This window comes from Mustelus asterias, chromosome 24 (genome assembly GCF_964213995.1).
Source record: "Mustelus asterias chromosome 24, sMusAst1.hap1.1, whole genome shotgun sequence".
In the NCBI taxonomy this organism is placed as follows: Eukaryota; Metazoa; Chordata; class Chondrichthyes; order Carcharhiniformes; family Triakidae; genus Mustelus; species Mustelus asterias.
The window spans coordinates 46,459,671-46,482,356 of NC_135824.1; the positions used below are offsets into that span (position 1 = coordinate 46,459,671).

The following is a 22,686-nucleotide window of genomic DNA, read 5'->3' on the forward strand; positions in this document are numbered from 1 at the left end:
ATCAAGCCTGTACTAACAACAATCCCACCCAGGCCCCATCCCTTTAACCTAACATTTTTCTTGTTAATCCCCCTGAAGTCTGAAAACACATAACCACCAACTGAAGAACAGCTTCTTCCCTGCTGCCATCAGACTTTTGAATGATCCTACCATATATTAAGTTGATCTTTTTCTGTACCCTAGCTATGACTGTATCACTACATTCTCCTTTCCTTCTCCCCCGTGGACTGTAGATACCGTATGCATCGTCTGTGCACAAGAAACAATACTTTTCGCTGTATCCCAATACATGTGACAACAATAAATCAAATACACTGAGGGAGAATTTAGCACAGCCAATCCGTCGAACCAGCACGGCCTTTCAGACTGTGGGAGGAAACCGGAGCACCCAAAGGAAACCCACGCAGACACGGGGAGAACATGCAGACTCCACACAGACAATGACACAAAGCTGGAATTGAACCCGGGTCGCTGGCGCTGTGAGGTGGCAGTGATAACCATTATGCCACCCTAATATGGAAGGGCAATTATAGACAAATATCTCCCCGTCAGGACCAACAAGGTAAATCCATACCCGGACAGCGGGTGTCAGTGTCCTGCTTTCCTCCAATGCGGTGCAAACGGAAAACTCGCCCCTGAAGTAACCTGCCGCCATTTTAAACTGGCTGTGCCTCCTCCGAGCCAGCTCTCGGTTTCCATGGTGACAGTGGATGTCGGGGCGGTTGGTTTCCATGGTGACAGTGGATGTCGGGGCGGTTGGTTTCCATGGTGACAGTCAGTGTCCGCCTCGCTCCTGGAATGTGAATCGGGTGACGGTCGGGGCGGAGATCCCGCGAGAGCCGGAGCGGGCTGACGGGAGGGGGCGGGACCTCCCGGGCTGAGGGGGCGGGACCTCCCAGGCTGACGGGAGGGGGCGTGGCCTCCCGTTTAAATGGCGGCGCCGGCTTCCAGTGGGTGTTTGTCTTGAAGCTGGAGCCGAACGCAGCGTTGTAAGCCGGTTTGTTTGTCTCTGTCTGTCTGTCTGTCCCCATAGCTGCTGCTGGAGCCGCACACACTGCCGCAGGCGGCATCCTGTCGGCGGGCCCGGCAGCACCCAGGGTGGCCATGTCGGGGAGGTTTGTATTGGGCATTTTTCTCTCACTCCCTTGGTTGGGAGATTAACTGTCTCCACATTCCAACAGGGTCTGCGCTCAAACCAGAATAGAAAATGCTGGAAACTCTCAGCAGGGCTGACAGCCTCTGTGGAGAGAGAATAGAGCTGAAGGTGTCTGGGTGGCTCTTTCTCAGAGCCAGTCTGTGCTCCACTGGCTGCAGTGTCTCTGATAAAAATGCCCTGAGGCTTTTCGCAAACATTATCAAGCAAAGTGCGAGCCTGAGCTGCCCAGGCTGGACTTGCGGATAGTGCCGTGGTTCCCCGTGGACGGCAAGAAGAGTTCATCAATCAGAATAGAGAGTCTGAGTCTTGATCTTCCAGGCAGTAAGGCTTTATTAGCTAATACATTTCAATAAAGCCGGGATTTCCAGATGAATCCAAAAAACCAGTGCTCTTGGTCTTTTTTTATCCACACTTAGCTTCATATTTCATCATTCTTATCTTACAGTCAAGGTTTTTTTTGTTGCAGACCCCAAGGCCACTTTTCGTTAGCCACCATGGTTTACTAGACCTACGTTATCTGCCTTCTTTCTGATTGGTCACTAATGAATGTGCTATGATATCATTGTGGTTACATCTTGCCTTCTTATCTGAAGTTTATTGTCTAATCAGCCAAGGTTGTTGTTTGTTCAACCATTGTAGGGCATCCAAGTCTTTTTTACTTTCTCAGGTTTATTTAAGAAATTACTTTCAGCTTCTGTGTGTTTGCTTGGCTTCTTTTAGCCTTTATGTTCATTTATGTGAGTATCCATGTGTACTGACCTGGTAAGGTATTGTGCACTTAAAAGGGTACAAGTGTGTGCTTAATAAGATATGTGGTGATATATGAGAGCTTCTTAAGTAGTGATTATCTCTTCTATGTTAATTATTATCTCCTACTTGTCCTAATAATTATTCCTTCCAATATATGTTGTCTTAATAGTTATTCCTTAGAATAGCGAAGAGCATTGTCGGGCAATACAGCAGGATATAGATAGGCTGGAAAATTAGGCGGAGAGGTGGCAGATGGAGTTTAATCCGGATAAATGCGATGTGATGCATTTTGGAAGAAATAATGTAGGGAGGAGCTATACAATAAATGGCAGAGTCATCAGGAGTATAGAAACACAGAGGGACCTAGGTGTGCAAGTCTGCAAATCCTTGAAGGTGGCAACACAGGTGGAGAAGGTGGTGAAGAAGGCATATGGTATGCTTGCCTTTATAGGATGGGGTATAGAGTATAAAAGCTGGAGTCTGATGATGCAGCTGTATAGAATGCTGGTTAGGCCACATTTGGAGCACTGCGTCCAGTTCTGGTCGCTGCACTACCAGAAGGACGTGGAGGCGTTAGAGAGAAGGTTTACCAGGATGTTGCCTGGTATGGAGGGTCTTCGCTATGAGGAGAGATTGGGTAAACTGGGGTTGTTCTCCCTGGAAAGATGGAGAATGAGGGGAGACCTAATCGAGGTGTACAAGATTATGAAGGGGATAGATAGGGTGAACGGTGGGAAGCTTTTTCCCAGATCAGAAGTGACGTTCACGAGGGGTCACGGGCTCAAGGTGAGAGGGGCGAAGTATAACTCAGATATTAGAGGGATGTTTTTTACACAGAGGGTAGTGGGGGCCTGGAATGCGCTGCCAAGTAGGGTGGTGGAGGCAGGCACGCTGACATCGTTTAAGACTTACCTGGGTAGTCACATGAGCAGCCTGGGAATGGAGGGATACAAACAATTGGTCTAGTTGGACCAAGGAGCGGCACAGGCTTGGAGGGCCGAAGGGCCTGTTTCCTGTGCTGTACTGTTCTTTGTTCTTTGTTCAGGGTGGTGTTGGGTCAAGTGGCTCTGATGAAGGGTCATCCAGACTGGAAAGCCTGGCTCTATTCTCTTCCCACAAATGCTAAAGTAAAGTTTATTTATTAGTCACAAGTAAGGCTTACATTAACACTGCAATGAAGTTACTGTGAGAACCCCCTGGTTGCCACAGTCTGTGCCTGTTCGGGTCAATGCACCTAACCAGCACACCTTTCAGACTGTGGGAGGAAACAGGAGCATCTGGAGGAAACCCATGCAGACACGGGGAGAGCATGCAAACTCCACACAGACAGTGACCCAAATCAGGAATCGAACCACTGTGTGGACCTGTCAGACCTGCTGAAACTTTCCAGCATTTTCTGTTTTTGTTTCTGCAGGGTTTTGCTTTATATTATTTGACCAAAACCTTGGTCAGATAGGTAGATTTCAAAGGATGTATCCGAGGAGAGAGTGAAGTGTAGGATCTAGGGAAGAGATCCCAGGAATTAGGGACTAAGCAGCAGTAGGCACTCCTGCCACCGGTAGAGCAGTTATGATGTGTGGACATCTTGGAATCCCTACAATGCAAAAAGAGGCCATTTGGCCCATTGAGTCTGCACTGACAACAATCGCACACAGGCCCTATCCCTGTAATGCTATGTATGCACCCTGCTAATCCCCCTGACCCTAAGGGGCAATTTAGCATGGCCAATCCCCCAACTTGCACATCTTTGGACAGTGGAGGAAACCAGAGCACCGGAGGAAACCCACACAGGCATGGGGAAAACGTACAAACTCCACACAGTGACCCAAGGCTGGAATCGAGCTTGTATCCCTGGTACTGAGGCAGCAGTGCTAACCACTGTATGCTGATTGTGCATACACTAACTGCCAGAATTAGAGGAATGCGCGTATTGTGGAGGGTCGTAGTACTGCAGACTGAGTTGATTGGTTTGATATTTTGACGATTGCATCAAGTCTTGGTAATCTCGTTACATTGAGATTGCATTACACTCAATAATTAAGTTTGCCAGTGACTGCATGTTCTTCCCAACATAGTCTCAGGCTTGGACAAGTCATCTCCAAATATAGTTTGAGGATGAAATTTTTGCTACTTTGGAAATTTTGACGTGTCAGGGAAGCACTAACAATCTAGAGTGTCTGATGTGCCCATTAATTCTCTCTCGGATGTAGCTTTTATTACTTTACTCCCTTCCTCACTCACCCTTTTGTTACTTGCCTCAACAGGGTTATTTTTGTCCTGTCCTTTATAGGTTGTGGATTGGAAGCTTTTTTTGGGGGTGGAGTTTGTATGAGAGCATCGTTGCTAATTCCTTCGCCATTACATTTTTTCTTATCAAAGGTTCTCCTCCAACTAGAGAATCTAGTCTTTTTAACTGACTTACGGGGAGGTGGTGGTGTAACGGTATTGTCCCTGAACTAGTAGGCCAGAGCCCAACAGCCGTGCTCTGGGGACCTAGGTTTAAATCCCATCATGGCAAATGGTGAAGTTTATATCAAATAAAATCTGAAATTAAAAAGTCTAATGACATGAAACCATTATTGATTGTCGTTAAAAACTCATCTAGTTCACTCATGCCATTCAGGGAAGAAGTTTTAAAAACATTTTATTTATTAGTCACAAGCAAGGCTTACATTAACACTAAAGAAGTTACTGTGAAATTTCCCTCGTCGTCACAATCCGGCGCCTGTTCAGGTCAATGCACCCTAACCAGCACATCTTTCAGACAGTGAGAGGAAACCAGAGCACCCGGAAGAAACCCACGCAGATACGGGGAGAATGTGCAAACTCCACACAGACAGTGACCCAAGCCAGGAATCGAACCCGAGTCCCTGGCACTGAGGTAGCAGTACTAACCACTGCCACTGTGCTGCCCCTGCAATCTGCCATTCCATCTGGTCTGGCCTACAAATGACCCCAGATTCACAGCAATTTGGTTGACACTTAACTGCCCTCTAAAATGGCCTAGGAAGCCATTCAGTTCGAGGGTCGGGGTGGGCAATAATTGCTGGCTTAGCCAGTGATGCCTACATCCAATGAATAAAATGAAATCCTGTGTCTTTGCTTCTGTTTTTGTGGCTGCTTGCCTTGCCTTTAGTTCTCCAATGCCACCCCTTTCCTCACCCCAATAGGGAATACTGGGTGTACTGCAGCTGTACAGGACCTTGACAAGATCACACCTAAAATACTGTCCATCTGCATGCAGGACCCAGATCTTCCTGTCGCGGTAACACACCACCCTGCTCTCCTGTCCACGTGTCCATCCTTGGCCTTTTGCAATGCTCTAGTGAACCCCATTGCAAACTGGAAGAAAAGCACTTCAGCTTCTGATTGGGCACTTTACACTTCCGGACTGAACATTGAGTTCAACCACTTCAGAGCATGAACTCTCCCCTCCACCGTCACCCCCTTTCCATTTATATCATTTCATTTTTCATCTCAATCATCCATTTTTATCATTTTTCATTCTTACAATTTTCCATTTCTCCAATCTTGCTGTGCATCGTGACTTCAACTCTCTCCACTGATGTCTTTCTGTCCCCCCCCCCCCCCCCCCCTTTCAGGGCATCTTCCACATTCCTCAGATAGTCCCTTCCAATCTGAACCTCTGAAATGCCATTCCCACATTTAATGGACACTTTAGCATCTTTCTCAGCCTTCACTATTTTTATTTCCTTTGTCCAATTACAGCCCCACCCCTCCCCCACATATTATAATTCTTGTCTGATTTTATTTGTTCTTAGCTCGGTCAATGGGCCATCCAGACTTCAAATGTTGACTCTATTCTCTCCACAGATGCTGTCAGACCTTCTGAGATTTTCCAGCATTTTCTGTTTTTGTTTCTGGTTCCAATATCTGCAGTATTTTGCCTTTATTTTTAAAAACTGTGTACAGTTTTGGTATTTTTTTGTTTGAGAAAGTATATATTTTCCTTAGAAGCAGTTTGGAGAACGTTGATTTGCTTCATTCCTGGTGGTTGAGGGGCTTACCTTAATACTTGATGGGTTGGGCCTATATCCACTGGCTTTTTGAAGGTTAGAGGATTGAGAGTTGATCTTATTGAAGCATGAGATCCTGAGGAATCTTAATAGGGTAGATATGAAGAGGATGTTTCCAATTAGTTTTTTTTATTCATGGAACATTTATTGCCCATCCCCAGGTGCCTGAGGGCAGTTGAGACTCAACCACATTGCTGTGGCTCTGGAGTCACATGTAGGCCAGACCAGGTAAGGATGACAGATTTCCTTCCCAAAGGGCATTGGTGAACCAGATGGGTTTTTCTGACAAACGACAATGGTTTCATGGTCATCAGTAGATTCTTAATTCCAGCTATCTTTTATTGAATTCAAATTCCACCATCTGCCGTGGCGGGATTTGAACCCGGGTCCCCAGAGCATTAGCTGAGTTTCTGGATTAATAGTCTAGTCTAGCGATAATAACACTAAGTCATCCCCTCCCTATATTGGAAAGACAGTTTAAGCATAAGAGGTCTACTTTCCAAGATGGAAATGAAAATCATTTTTTTCCTGCAATGAGACAACAAAAAAGTGGTATTGAGACCACAACCATAGAACATAGAACAGTACAGCACAGAACAGGCCCTTCGGCCCACGATGTTGTGCCGAGCTTTATCTGAAACCAAGATCAAGCTACCCCACTCCCTATCATCCTGGTGTGCTCCATGTGCCTATCCAATAACCGCTTAAATGTTTCTAAAGTGTCTGACTCCACTATCACTGCAGGCAGTCCATTCCACACCCCAACCACTCTCTGTGTAAAGAACCTACCTCTGACATCCGTCCTGTATCTCCCACCACGAACCCTATAGTTATGCCCCCTTGTAATAGCTCCATCCACCCGAGGAAATAGTCTTTGAACGTTCACTCTATCTATCCCCTTCATCATTTTATACACCTCTATTAAGTCTCCCCTCAGCCTCCTCCGCTCCAGAGAGAACAGCCCTAGCTCCCTCAACCTTTCCTCATATGACCTACCCTCCAAACCAGGCAGCATCCTGGTAAATCTCCTCTGCACTCTTTCCAGCGCTTCCACATCCTTCTTATAGTGAGGTGACCAGAACTGCACACAATATTCCAAATGTGGTCTCACCAAGGTCCTGTACAGTTGCAGCATAACCCCACGGCTCTTAAACTCCAACCCCCTGTTAATAAAAGCTAACACACTATAGGCCTTCTCCACAGCTCTATCCACTTGACTGGCAACCTTTAGAGATCTGTGGATATGGACCCCAAGATCTCTTTGTTCCTCCACAGTCTTCAGAACCCTACCTTTGACCCTGTAATCCACATTTAAATTAGTCCTACCAAAATGAATCACCTCACATTTATCAGGGTTAAACTCCATTTGCCATTTTTCAGCCCAGCTTTGCATCCTATCTGTCTCTTTGCAGCCTACAACAGCCCTCCACCTCATCCACTACTCCACCAATCTTGGTGTCATCAGCAAATTTACTGATCCACCCTTCAGCCCCCTCCTCTAAGTCATTAATAAAAATCACAAAGAGCAGAGGACCAAACACTGATCCCTGTGGCACTCCGCTAGCAACCTGTCTCCCGTCCGAAAATTTTCCATCCACCACCACCCTCTGTCTTCGGTCAGACAGCCAGTTACCTATCCAATCGGCCAACTTTCCCTCTATCCCACACCTCCTCACTTTCATCATAAGCCGACCATGGGGGACCTTATCAAACGCCTTACTAAAATCCATGTATATGACATCAACTGCCCTACCTTCATCAACACACTTAGTTACCTCCTCAAAAAATTCTATCAAATTTGTGAGGCACGACTTGCCCTTCACGAATCCGTGCTGACTATCTCGGATTAATGCGCATCTTTCTAAATGGTCGTAAATCCCATCCCTAAGGACCCTTTCCATCAATTTACCAACCACCGAAGTAAGACTAACCGGTCTATAATTACCAGGGTCATTTCTATTCCCTTTCTTAAACAGAGGAACAACATTCGCCATTCTCCAGTCCTCTGGCACCATCCCTGTGGACCAGATCAGCCATGATCTTAAAGGGCCAACCTGCCATCTCCAACTCCCAAGTCCTGTCTTCCAAATCATCTTTGTTTTTTCATCTTTTCTGTCAAATTTTGTTTGCCTTCACAATTCAACTGTTTTTGAAGATATCAAGCTAGAATGAGGAAAGTCTCTCTCCTGGTCCATCCTGTCTTGCACATGTTAGAAATGATCACTTCCAGGACTATGCAATTAGAACATTCTACTCTTTTCACATCAAATTAGTTCAATTTTTGTTATTTGATGTATAATGTACTGATAAATCTCTTAAATGCTTGTGGACTGTGTTCTCTCAACCCACATATACATTGTTGTTGATAAGCTGTTTTTATATAGATTGTTGCTGATGAGATTTTATTCTTTCCTTGCCTTGGTGCTGAAAAGTGCCAACTTTGCCCAGACAGCGTTCAATGAAGTCTTCATTAGCTACACCAAAGTGTCGTGCTTCAACATGTGTTTCCACTAAAACTGCAAGTAACACAGTTGTTTCTGCTGCTTCTAAGAGGAACAGTGTAGCACCATCACATGTAGACATCCACTGTTGACCAGAGAAAATCCATGTAAAAGTTGCTCAAATATTCCACAAACTGAATTGAGGCAGCAGGAAGTTAGTACCAATAATTTGAAAACTTGAGAGTACCAAGGTTTTTAAGAAACAAGCGTCAAGTGTCTCAAATGTCAAAAACAGGCCATTTGGCAGAGGATCCCTCAGTCTAAACTCTACCCAAAAATTGAGTGGAAGGATGGATATTAAATGCAAAATGGCTGCACTCCCAAATGAAAATTCTCTGAATGCAACACACTGTCTTCCAAGTTCTGGTGACAAGAGTACAAGGCAGATTCCTCTAAAAACAAAAAATGTAGATGGGGTGATGGTACAACAAAACGTGCCCAATATTAGTGTGTCTGACAGTATATTTGAACGTGAGCACATGCAATCAGCCCATTGCCCACCACAGCTTATGGAACCTAGTTATGTCTCACCCTTATTCAGCAGTTTTGTTGCAGAAGAATGTCTACGTATAGCTGCTGAGTTAAGTAGTAAAAGTGAGACCTCTCCTCTCTGTACAGTTGATGCCATAAATCCTGTTCCTGCAGCCAATGTTTCCATGATAAATGAGGAACCTGTACCATTTGACTGTTCATTCTTCTCCTGCTGTTCCGAAACCCCTCTTGCAAAATTGCCACTTGGTGGCAGCACCTCAAAACTGCAAGAAGAAGGCTTAACAGATGACAATCGTCAACTAGTTCTCACAGAAGCAGAAATCAAAACTGAAGATTCACCTGTTAGTGCTAAGATGAATAATGATATTGAAACTGAAACCCTGCCTTGGTCCCCTGCAAGAAATTTGATTCCACTAAATGAAACCATGGTGCCAAGTGACCCAAATGACCATGAAGATGATGCACCAAAGCACGATGTCTATTCCAACAATGTCCTCAGCAAGTCACCCACCATATCCAATTGTGAGCTGCTCCCACCGACAGTAGATTTAATCCAGTTCACTGAAATCAAAGGGAGCGGTGCATCAAATACACAATCTTTAGGTGCAAGGGGTGATGCTTCTTGTGAAAGTTTCATGCCTGCCAAGACTTTGCCTGACTGCAATTTATTGCTATCTAAGGTAGATCAGTTGTTTGAAAGAAGCATGCAAAGTGATGAAAACCTAATTTTGCCAATGCACAAAGGCAGTTTTGACAATGAAACCAAGGCACCTGTTTTGTTAGATTACAAGCCATCTCTTGCTACACCTGATTTAATCCAGTTGAACGAAACAATAACTGTGCAAGATAAAAACGTGACGTTTGACTTATCAGGACATGAAAACACTTTTGGAAATGACCTCCAGGCCAGTGACAACCAAGCTGTAGTGCAGTTAAATGGTACCATGACTGTGGATGACCATAAAAATTCAACATTTGATGCACAACCAAGTGAAAGTAAGCTTAAAAATGATAGTAATGCACTGGTCTTGTCCAATTGTGAGCTGCTGCAGTTAAATAATACAACTGTGGATGACCACAAAAATGCAACATTTGATGTCCCGCCACAGGAAAGTAATCTTGAAAATGATTGCAAAGCACCTGTCTTGTCTGATTGTGAGCTGCTTTTACCTAGGGGTGATAGAGAGCAATCAAATGGAATTGTGAATGTCAATGACTGCACTGCTACATTTGATGCATCAAAGCGTGGCAACAATTTGGAAATTAACCCCAGCAAATTAACTAACTTGCCTGATTGCAGACTGTCTCTATCGTCAGGAAGCTTGACTGAAGCCAGATTTGTGAGAAAATGTGCTCCAGATTGTGGATCAGAGTTGGAGCGAGTGAAGGAGACTGGCAAAAGTAGCATCTCAAATTTAACTCTGAATTTAGAGAAGCGGGGTGATTCCATATGCTTGAATAAAATATCTAATAAAACAAATCAAGGCGGTAATGTCAACTGTTCTACAGAATTGCCTAAAGGTGATTGTGCTCTCAAAGGAAGTGTACATTTGAGAGAAACCTCCCAGAACAAAGAAATAAGTATTTGTGAGCAGGCAGATTTAGTTATGATTTCAGAATGGGCTCCACATTGCATGTCTACTCCATGCTTTACAGGGAGGAGGCAGAGTTCTCCAGAATATCTACATTCTTTTCTGGCTTCAACCTCCACACTTCAGGATAGTGTGGGTAATGGAGTGGGTGAGTGCCCAGAGGAACAAGACAGCACTAAAGATGTCTGCAGAAGCTCTGACACTACTGTCACTGAAATTAAAACCTGTCCTGGAAAAGATTCAAATGCACCAAGACCTGGACTGCGATTGCAGCAAACCAAAATTGCAACTGAGAATTCCTTGAAACAAGTTTCTCGTCTCCCTGGAGCCATAAGGAAAAATGTTAGTCAAGCACCTGTGTCTGAAGTGCACAAATATGGAGCTCCAAATGATTCTATACCACCACCTGCTAGAACCTGTAAAGTAGGTTGTTCTGCTGCTGTGGGAAGAGGAGGAAAACCTCCAATGCAACCACCTAGTTTTTCAAAGACGCACGTTCCAAAACCTCGTATAGTTTCGGGAAGACCAAACAGTGCGATAGGGATTGGGCAAAGTACAACAAATAAAGTTCCATCATGCCACGCTGCAGTCACTACTAAAGTAAGTTGTATTTTCACAACCACATTTTAAACAACATTTGGTATTTCACTTGAGCCGGTCACTTTATAATGGCTAATAATTGTGTGCACTGCTTGCCTTGATTCAACGTTGGTTGGCCATCTATAAGCTAGGAGAGAGTTTGTTTTTGCTTTTTTTGGCTTTATTGAATGGCAACAGGTCCCTGGAAATTGAAGATCACTAAGTGTATATCCGCACCGATCTTCAAATTGCTGTTAATAGTTTTGCATTGGTCTAATTGCCTATTTCTTAACACTATTATCTGTGTATAGTATACTATTGACATTATCTCTGCACACTATTTCTTATTTTAAAAAAAAATCTTTGGTTGTAAATTATGTTCTTTTCCAGATACCTCTTGAAGCAGAAACTAATCAGCCTTTGACTAAAGCTATCGCAAAGATACCTGAAGTAAGGAAAAGATCTTCACTGGTAACATCACAACTAACTGTGCAGGCAACAAAAGCAGACTCGAAGCTTCCTAATATAGGTAAATATTGTGCACTTTGCTGATTAAATTGTGGAAGGATTCTGAAAGAAAAAGCGCCTCGTGTTCACTAATCAACCTCCATTAATAAGAACATAAGAACATAAGAAATAGGAGCAGGAGTAGGCCATCTAGCCCCTCGAGCCTGCCCCGCCATTCAATAAGATCATGGCTGATCTGACGTGGATCAGTACCACTTACCCGCCTGATCCCCATAACCCTTAATTCCCTTACCGATCAGGAATCCATCCATCCGCACTTTAAACATATTCAGCGAGGTAGCCTCCACCACCTCAGTGGGCAGAGAATTCCAGAGATTCACCACCCTCTGGGAGAAGGAGTTCCTCCTCAACTCTGTCTTAAACCGACCCCCCTTTATTTTGAGGCTGTGTCCTCTAGTTTTAACTTCCTTACTAAGTGGAAAGAATCTCTCCGCCTCCACCCTATCCAGCCCCCGCATTATCTTATAAGTCTCCATAAGATCCCCCCTCATCCTTCTAAACTCCAACGAGTACAAACCCAATCTCCTCAGCCTCTCCTCATAATCCAAACCCCTCATCTCCGGTATCAACCTGGTGAACCTTCTCTGCACTCCCTCCAATGCCAATATATCCTTCCTCATATAAGGGGACCAATACTGCACACAGTATTCCAGCTGCAGCCTCACCAATGCCCTGTACAGGTGCATCAAGACATCCCTGCTTTTATATTCTATCCCCTTCGCAATATAGGCCAACATCCCATTTGCCTTCTTGATCACCTGTTGTACCTGCAGACTGGGCTTTTGCGTCTCATGCACAAGGACCCCCAGGTCCCTTTGCACGGTAGCATGTTTTAATTTGTTTCCATTGAGATAGTAATCCCATTTGTTATTATTTCCTCCAGTGTATAACCTCGCATTTCTCAACGTTATACTCCATTTGCCATATCCTCGCCCACTCACTCAGCCTGTCCAAATCTCTCTGCAGATCTTCTCCGTCCTCCACACGATTCACTTTTCCACTTATCTTTGTGTCGTCTGCAAACTTCGTTACCCTACACTCCGTCCCCTCCTCCAGATCATCTATATAAATGGTAAATAGTTGCGGCCCGAGTACCGATCCCTGCGGCACGCCACTAGTTACCTTCCTCCAACCGGAAAAACACCCATTTATTCCGACTCTTTGCTTCCTGTCGGATAGCCAGTCCCCAATCCACTTTAACACACTACCCCCAACTCCGTGTGCCCTAATCTTCTTCAGTAGCCTTTTATGGGGCACCTTATCAAACGCCTTTTGGAAATCCAAAAACACCGGTTCTCCTCCATCAACCGCCCTAGTCACATCTTCATAAAAATCCAACATGTTCGTCAAGCACGACTTTCCCCTCATGAATCCATGCTGCGTCTGATTGATCGAACCATTTCTATCCAGATGCCCTGCTATCTCCTCTTTAATAATGGATTCCAGCATTTTCCCTACTACAGACGTTAAGCTGACCGGCCTATAGTTACCCGCCTTTTGTCTCCTTCCTTTTTTAAACAGCGGCGTAACATTAGCCGTTTTCCAATCAACCGGCACTACCCCAGAATGCAACGAGTTTTGATAAATAATCACTAACGCATCCACTATTACCTCTGACATTTCTTTCAATACCCTGGGATGCATTCCATCCGGACCCGGGGACTTATCCACCTTCAGTCCCATTAGTCTACCCAGCACTGCCTCTCTGGTAACATTAATTGTATTAAGTATTTCTCCTGCTGCCAACCCTCTATCGTTAATATTTGGCAAACTATTTGTGTCCTCCACCGTGAAGACCGACACAAAAAACTTATTTAAAGACTCAGCCATATCCTCATTTCCCACTATTAACTCCCCCCTCTCGTCCTCCAAGGGTCCAACATTCACTCTAGCCACTCTATTCCTTTTTATATATTTATAAAAACTTTTACTATCATTTTTTATATTAATTGCTAGCCTAGCTTCATAGTCTATCCTTCCTTTCTTTATCGCTTTCTTAGTCTCTCTTTGTTGTTTCTTAAATTTTTCCCAATCACTTGTTTCTCCACTATTTTTGGCCACTCTGTACGCAGCTGTTTTTATTTTAATACTCTCCTTTATTTCCTTCGTTATCCACGGCTGGTTCTCCCTTTTCTTACAATCCTTGTTTTTTGCTGGAATATATTTTTGCTGAGAACTGAAAAGGATCTCCTTAAAAATCCTCCACTGTTCCTCAGCTATCCTACCTGCCAGCCTGCTCTCCCAGTCTACCTTAGCCAATTCATCCCTCATCCTATCATAATACAGGACTAAATGTGTTTCTTTAATTCATGGGAATGCCGATCACTAATTGCCTTTTGAACTGAGTGCCTTGTTGGCCATTTAGAATTAAGAGTTTAGGATCTGGAATCACCTGTAGGGTAAGGTGAACCAGATTGGTTTTCATGGCAATTGGCAATGGATTCATGACCGTCATTAGACATTTAATTCCAGATTTTTATTCGTTTCCAATTTCACCATCTGCCATGGTGGGATTCAAACCCTGGTCTCCAGAGCATTACCCTGGGTGTCTATTACTAGTTCAATGACAATACCATTATGCCATGCCCCTACAAACTTTTAGGATGGCATAAAGAAAGAAATCTTAATTGATACTTGTCACAGTGGTTAGCACTGCTGCATCACAACGCCAGGGACCTGGGTTTGATTCCCGACTTGGGTCACGTCTATGCCGAGTCTGCACAGTCTCCCTATGTCTGCATGGGTTTCCTCTGGTGCTCCTGATTCCTCCCACAGTATGAAAGATGTGCTAGTTAAGTGCATTGGCCATGCTAAATTCTCCCTCAGTGTACCCAAACAGGTGCCAGGGTGTGACAACTAAGGGATTTTCACGTAACTTTATAGCAATGTTAATATAAGGTTACTTGTGACAAATAAATAATACAGGAAAGATGTTCTTTACTTTAGAATTGAATTTTCACTTAATTTTAGAATAACTAAGCTGAGTGATGCAAAATAATAGAACCCTTGATCAAATAATAATGCATTGTGCCAGCTGAAGACCTCTTAAGTCAGGCGAAGCTACACCAAGATACCTAAACAAACTACTCGATGCGCCCAGTAGCTTAAACCACTGGACTCGATCAGGATTGCAAAGTGTGTATTATGATTTGAGATCAGACCCCTGCATTTTTAAGATCTGGTGAGGGACCAGAATGTTATGTTTAAAGGAGGGTGAGATTCAAGAAGTGAAGTCATCAGATCCCCTGTTTTGAACAAGCAAAAATTAACTTTTCCATACAATGTCAAAAAGATGAGACAATTTATGATATCTACCTTGTGCTCTTTAACATCTGAGCATGAGTTAATATGAGGTGGACGTAAGTTAACAGACAAACTGATAAAGCACACCACACTGTAAAATAAATAACAAATGCAACCCAGAGAGTTTCTACGAATTACTCAGCAACCTATCCAGGCATTCATAAGCAACTTAACTTCCTGAGACTCCATTCTCTGGATTTCAGTCTGCACCTCCACCTCAACCTGTACAATTTCAGCTCTTCAACAGCTGGCTAACTTTACCAGACTGGTGAAATCCAGGAGCAGTTCCAAACTCCAATTTCTCTGGCTACTCCAAACTACAGGTGATTCCCAGGACTGTGCCTGGGCCCTAACCTGGTTTCAGGTTAGAGCCAGTGACCTCCTGCCACTACCCCCATTCTGAGGACTTCTCCTGAGCCCCAGCTATACTGAGCCAACTGACAGCAACGCCTAACAACAGCACTTTTTTCAATATAGCCCTTTCCAAACTGCAGAACACTCCCCAAGCAAATACACAGATCAATCAAAACCCAAAAACTTTGTGTCCATCTTCATGGTGATGTAGACTTCCAGGGCTCTAACTCCCAAAAACAAAACAATTCTCTGGGCTGCATTTCTTTGTAAGCATTGTAGACACTTCATTTCTAATTCCCTAGCTAAGGAATCCCATCTGCCGTTTTATGATCTTGTAACCCCTTTCACTCAAAATGGCCCCAATCTTTTCCATATACTAGTTTTCAAACTGGTTTAGATGCTTTCTCCCATCCATTTTCTACAATTAAACTTTTAATCTTCCCAGAATTAAAAATGACCTCTTAAAATATCACCCTAATAACGATGCACAGAAATCCCTTCCACTGCCATTTTGGATTGCTTTTAGTAAGATTTCACTTTTGGGAATCTGTGGTCCTAGCACAATTTACTTCCTGGCAGAGCAGTGTGGGTGAATAAGTAGAGTTGATCTATGTTATTGTTGCCTACCTCGCTAAGGGAGATACTTTGGGATTGAACAAATCCAATTTTACTGGACAGTTAATTTTGCAATACTCTGGCAGATGTTAAGGTACATTAAAGCTAGTCATTCCAAAGCCTCCTTGTTCAAATTTCCATCAATCTTTGCAGCACTAATTAATTGATTCATGTTTATTTTATTTATTAGTGTCATGAGTAGGCTTACATTAACACGGCAATGAAGTTACTGTGAAAATCCCCTAGTTGTGCCACACTGGCACCTGTTCGAGTACAGAGGGAGAATTTAGCATGGCCAATGCACCTAACCAGCACGTCTTTTGGACTGTGGGAGGAAACCGGAGCGTCCAGAGGAAACCCATGCAGACACGGGGAGAACGTGCAGACTCCACACAGACAGTGACCCAAGCCGGGAATTGAACCTGGGTCCCTGGCGCTGTGAGACAGCAGTGCTAACCACTGCCATCTTGCCACCCATGTTATTGGACTTCTAATATTAAAAGCTGATTAATTGAAGATGCCATGTGTGGAAATTAATCCACTTGGGTCCCTGCTGGTTATTTCTGTCTTTGTCCTTGCATTTTATATTTTATACCGTCTTTGAACTGATGTTGCTCTGTAAAAGTTACAAATTTATTCTGGCTATCTGCTTGTTCTGTTAAGTGAGTGATCAAAATCATCTTGTTGGCTTAAATCCCATCCAGGATCTTTTTAATCAGTGAATTTTGTTTCAGCACTTCATTTAGACCAACCTGTTCCCCTCCAATTTAGTCCAGTTGGAATATGTTTCTCCATTTTAGATTTACGATTTTAACTTATTTTTCACAGGTATGGCTGGTCATCCACATGTCAACCGGAAAGCCAGCAACTCTTTAGTTTTGGCCTCCCAAAATAATGTGATCAGCATAAAACAGCACAACAGTGCAATGGAACAGAAGAGAACACTAAGTCCACCCCCAAAGAAATCGAAGACTGCTGGTATAGTGAAATCATTGTTTTCTGTATTGGCTTTACAGTCTGTCTGTCGGATTATTTTCAGGGAATATTACTTGTTGGGGTGAATACTAACTTGAAACCGATCACACCCAGATCATAAGTGAATACTTCCTTTGCACACTTGATTCCTAACCATTTTACACAGCTGTTGAAATGCAAGTGTCATGAAATTTATTTGGAAAAGTATCTGGGGCTTTCTTGAGGTATGCATGCATTCATCTGAGAGTCTGAGTGTGTTCACATTTTGTCGAGTGCACTTATTCCACTGTACATTCAAAAGTTTGCTTTTAAATTACAAAAGTCTCAAATCGCATCTGAAGAAGTAGGATACATGCCCATCAAAATGAAAAACTAGTATTGCTAAAGTCAGGGGCAAAATAATGGCATATTGCAAAGCAGCATTAACCTGCTGTAGTATTGAGTGGTTTTACTTCTCTATATCCAGGCTGATTTCCCTGCCATCTGTTTCCGTTTGTAAGACTAATGCACATCTTTAAATTGGCTGCAACTTGAAAGTTGGCAACCTCTTTTTTAATTTCAATAATGCTGGCTTTTCTCCTACTGGGGTATTTTCTACTTAACACAATGTGTTCACTCCCCTAGAGATCCGAGTGATTTTAAATCTTGTGTGGTCTTGGTTCATTTGTTTATGGTTGATGCAGTTTTGACTTCATGAATTGTGTATGGCTGAACCAGTTTAAGTGGTGTTTTTTAGTAAATAGTACCCAGTTTTAATTATCAATTGGTTTGCCCTTGTTTTCTGCATTGGATGTGTCTTGTATAAGCATCATTACTTGCCACAATTTTCTGGGGACTGCTGTTTTACTTGTTTTCCAGTTTTATGTTGCTTTTCTCCAGGGGAAGTGTAAAGTTTCCTATGACACTTAGTTTTTTGAGTATTGTGTCTTCCTTTTTATTTGCGTTTTTTAAATCCATTCTGTCAAATCCTACTGCTTTTATTTTACAGGAGAGGTGACTGCCAAATTTCAAATGAAAACAGAACCATTACCCTGCAAGCAGAAGGTGGGGATGAAGGCAGGAAAGAGTCTAGCCTCAGAACCAAAAGTCAAATTGGTATGTAAATGTCTTTGACCACATGAAACAAAAACTGATGGGAAGATTCTTTTCCCTCTTTTTTTTTCCCCTCCCGAGATGTCAGAAATTGACCACCTATGGTATTTAAAACACAAACTTGGGTGCATGAATGTTTTGACTCGTTATTCTGCAGAGTGGTCAGTTGCTATGTCTGCTTTGTGCACACATTTTCCCTTTGCAGGAAAAAGACTTGGGTTTTTGTAACACCTTTCACAATCCCAGTTCTAACGTGCTTCACTGTTGATGACTAACTTGCTTTTGAAGTGTGGTCACTTTTGTAATTGGGAATGCAAATAGCAGGCTCCTGCAAACAGCATCAGGAAGCTTTTTTTCCAGGAGACTGATTTGAAAGTTATATTTTGGTTTCTAATTTTAAGTCCTATAGATATGGAGAACTGTCACCTGTTTTTTTTTCATTTGTCTACCTCTTTTCACCCAAAACTCAAGATTAGCTTCAGAGCAGACCAACCAAACACCATCGGCTGAGGCCTACTTTGTTTGGGTGCCATTTGGGATTTCTCAATCCAGCAAGGGACATTTTCGAGTGTTCTTTCCCAGAAAACACCTGCTCACATCTTCCCTGTTGGCTGGCTGTCATCTTGAGTAATGCTTCAACGCCCAGTCCTGTATTTTTGCATTATATGGTTTTGTGTTGCTTGAAAAGGTAATTAAATTGTAATGGTGGATTATCTCTTTGCAGAATAAAACAGCAAAATCCACATGTAAATCTGAACAGAAAGAAGTGGGTAAGAGTCTTGATTTTTATTTCTCTTTACACAGGCCATTCTAATCAACCCCCAAGGAAAAGTAGGTTTTTTTTTGCTTTCCACACCCTGCAAGGCACAAAATTCAGCCTTCAGGTTGTCTGTACATCAACTTCTGCAGTTTAACAGAGAATTGTCTGTCATGCTTCAGCAAAACATTTGGGATATAGTGTTTGTCATTTTTTGAGTTGGCAAGAAACTGTGTCCGATATTGAACAACCAGCAAAAAGTATTTGATCTCAATGAATAGTCTAGCTAAAGAAGAACATTACATTTTTATTCGCAATTCGTACAGCAAACTTCATGTTGGAAGTATCTCAAAAAATGCAATTGTTATAGGCTTGGGTGGGAGCTTTGTCCTTTCCCTTGTTGATTTTAAATCAATCTATATTATGGTCACTATCTTCAAAATGGTCTCCTATTGTGTCATCCACTTGCCCAACTTCATTTTCTGAATCTAAATCTAGAATTGCACCCCTCTGGTTGGGCTTATGTGCTGGCTAAAATCTTGGCTTGAATGCAGTGCATGAATTTTGCCCTTCACACTGTTCATATCCACCCCAATTGATATCAATCATTCAAGTCCCCATTGATTACTGCTCTATTGTTATTTCACTTAGAAATCTGTCTACAATTTGCTCTTCGAACTCCCACTATTTTGGGGTCTATAGTACACTCCTAGCAGTGTGGCTGCCCCTTTTTATATTTCTCAGCTCAACCCATGTGGCCTCATTTGATGCTTCACTTCGTACATCACCCCTCAAATGTAATTCATTAACCAATGATGCTGTACATCCCACCTTTTTTATCCCCCTCCTGCCTGATATTCGAGGGATGTTGAATTGCCAATTTAAGTCAAGATTCCTTTATAGCGAGGATATTTATCTGTACCCTCAGCTCAGCTTTATTTACTATGTTCCTTGCATTTACATAAGTACCTTTTTAAAATGCCTGTGCTGTACATTTTTTCACCTGTACTGCTTCTGTCTTTCAGAGTTGCACGCTCATTCTCCACCTCCTGTTAATTCTCCACCTCCTGTTCTCTGCTCTAAATTTTCCCTCCGGTTCCTAATCCCCTCCTAATCTAGTTTAAACTGTTATCATATATTGTGGTGTTCAGCACATCGTCTAACCCTGGAGAGCAATATTATTGTGGATGTTTAAGGATCTGTCTCCACATGCCAAAGACTGGTTTAGAGTCGGTGGGAGAAAATGAAACATAAGGATTTGGGCCTGATTTCTAAAGCTTAAGCTCTCTTGTTTCAGCCGAGCTTCAGAGAAGAAACCAAGAGTTGGAGGAGAAAATTGTCATGTTGGAACTGCAAAATGCTGCTCTTCGGCAGGGAAAAGAGAATCTTTCGCATCTTCCAGAAGAATGATCTGACATTGAGCCTTATGCCTGAATGGCAGGTAGCTCGTTCACTAGATGTTAGCTTTTCATATCCTTAAATCAGCTGAAATTTAAATTGACCCAAATGTGCATCTGTGGACACATTTCCTGAATTGTCAACTAAATCTCAAAACTTTATAATCAGGTTGAATTGTGACCTCAGTTGCTGTTTCAATCCTGCGGTATTAACCTTTTGAAAATCAGGTGTGATGCATCTTATGGTTAGTCTACCTTGTATTTATCTGCAGTAATTGTGTTGAGCTGTAAAATATTTCTATGGTCAAGCTAATTTTGCAACTTGCAGCTGCCTGTCATATTTAACTGTAGTCTCCTGCTGACTTGTTTGCTGTTTGTGAAATGTATGTCTTGTAGCTTTTGTAAAAGTACAAATAAATAAAGATATATCATACTGATGTAAGGGACTGAGGAAAATTTGTGGGTAAGACAGTTACCAGTGTTCTTAATCCCTGGTGGGCTTCAGTGTCCTGTTTGCAGGGTGGGTGCTGTGAACAGGATGCTGTTGGTTGAGTGATGTGGGCTGGGCCAATGGGATTGCACTGGGGGCGGGAAAAAAAAGGCGCCAGGAAGTGGAGAGGCAGAGAGCTGGAGGAAGAGTGCAGAGAGAGAGAGGCAGAGCTGGAGAGGCAGAGAGCTGGAGGGAGAGGGAGAGGCAGAGCTGGAGAGGTAGAGTGCAGAGAGAGAGAGTTTTTTCCAGGCAGAGAGAGAGAGAGGCAGAGCTCACTGTTTCATGTCTGTTTATGATATGTTATTAAATTTATTTTTGATATTCCGACTTACAGTACTGACATTTATGGGTAAACAGGGAATTAGCCAAATCAACATCAACCGCTAAATATTCGGGATCCTGTTGATTGAATATTTAAATAGTAGCCCCCATATAGTGGTCAGCAGGGGGTTACACTGATAAAATATATATATATATATATACACCATGCTGTTAGTTATTGTTTGCGAAGATGTTGCTGCATCTTCGATGCTTCTGGCCATGGGTTTTTGTTTCCCTGCTCCCCCCAGTTGTTTTGGGCATCCAAATTGAGGATGACTTGCTTCCCCTCTGATTTTAGTGGGTTCTAAAATGGCTGATAAGTCCAACATGTGATCTGCAGACTCTGCCATATGTAGGGCAGATGGTGCTTCAAGAGGTTGGCTAGATTGTTCTGCGGTGTTGTGGAGTTCCACAAACTGATTACAGGCGACTCAAGGACAGGTTCTGAGAGCATCGTCTTGAGATAGCACTCTGCCTAATCATGAATGTTCACTTTATACATTGGAATTTTAACAATGTCTTGTGTACATTTACAATCTTGTTCACCCAAGCAGGCTCCATTATCTCCTAGCTAGATAGTATTTGTCCTCATCCAGAAACTATACTTGATCTGTTTTTTAATTCTTTTGTGGCATGTGGGTGTCGCTGGCTGGGCCAGTATTTATTGTCCATCCCTAATTGCCCTTGAGGGGGCATTTTAAGAGTCAGATTGCTGCACCTCTGGAGTCACATGCAGGCCAGACCAGGTAAGGACAGCAGATTTCTTCCCTTAAAAGGACATTTAGTGAACTTTTTTTCGGACAATCAACAATTGTTTCATGGTCATCATTAGACTCTTAATTCCAAATCTCTATTCCAATTTCAGCATCTGTCATGATGAGATTCAAATATGGACATTACCCTAGTTGTCTGGATTGCTAGTCCAGTGACAACCACTACGCCACAGCCTCCCATTAATTTCTGTCCCTATAACTAAACAGTTACTTAACAAGCATGTGCTTGTTACTCTGTCAGTCAACTACAACTCCTTTTTTTAATAATTCTTTTCCATTCCCCTGGAGAGGTTTATATATTCCCAACACCTTCTGTTTGGTGCCTTCATTTTGTTTGGTAACAAGCCAAAATGCCCATGTGTTGTTCCCCCCCCCTCCCAGAAGTATCATGCCTCTAAGGATCAAAGTAGAGCAATTTTTGTCGGGCATACAAACAAAAACCCAGCAGGTTTTGATTAGCACCTCAGTACTGGGCAATTTGGCTTAGGAGACGGCACTGCTGTTGGATTGTGTTTCTTCCACTAAATTTAGAGTATTTTCTGAAGGCACATGATTATACCCCCCACCCCCCCCAAGTGCTTAATTGAGGTGCTTGTTGTAGGTTGTCTCAAGTCTCTAAAGCATGTAGGTGTATCGAGATTGCTGTCACCCAGTTTTTTTAAAAAAGTACGATCCAGCAAAAGGCCTTAGTCTTGGATTTGTGAGTTTGGTCCTCAAATAACAAGTTTATTTATTAGTCACAAGTAAGGCTTACGTTAACATTGCAATAAAGTTACTGTGAAATTCCCCTAGTCGCCACAGTCCGGCACCTGTTTGGGTCAATGCACTTAACCAGCACATCTTTCAGACATGTTGGAGGAAACCGGAGTACCCCGAGGAAACCCAATGAGACACAACATGCAGACTCCGCACAGACAATGACCCAAGCTGGGAATCAAACCTGGGTCCCTGGCGCTGAGGCAGCAGTGCTGACC

General features: G+C 43.0%; 1 protein-coding gene across 2 annotated transcripts; it reads left to right on the top strand.

Moving 5' to 3' along the window:
* The first annotated feature begins 897 nt into the window (after positions 1-897).
* Positions 898-20,567, top strand: LOC144511070 (uncharacterized). 2 transcript variants are annotated; one of them, XM_078241043.1, is made up of 7 exons: positions 898-989; positions 8,376-11,128; positions 11,498-11,636; positions 16,736-16,885; positions 17,871-17,977; positions 18,699-18,744; positions 20,029-20,567. In XM_078241043.1, exons 2-7 carry the CDS (start codon positions 8,735-8,737, stop codon positions 20,139-20,141), a joined length of 2,949 nt encoding a protein of 982 aa, XP_078097169.1. In that variant the 5' UTR covers positions 898-989; positions 8,376-8,734; the 3' UTR covers positions 20,142-20,567. The 2 variants fall into 2 exon arrangements, with proteins under 2 accessions (XP_078097169.1, XP_078097168.1); XM_078241042.1 differs by lacking the exon at positions 18,699-18,744 and having other exon boundaries at positions 20,029-20,564.
* Positions 20,568-22,686: the final 2,119 nt, after the last annotated feature.

Coding starts and splice junctions, on each gene's coding strand:
- LOC144511070 (XM_078241042.1), top strand. CDS start 8,735: ATGGATATTAAATGCAAAATGGCTGCACTCCCAAATGAAAATTCTCTG. Junction 16,886..17,870: donor AAAGAAATCGAAGACTGCTG/GTATAGTGAAAT, acceptor TTTATTTTACAG/GAGAGGTGACTGCCAAATTT. Junction 17,978..20,028: donor CAGAACCAAAAGTCAAATTG/GTATGTAAATGT, acceptor CTCTTGTTTCAG/CCGAGCTTCAGAGAAGAAAC.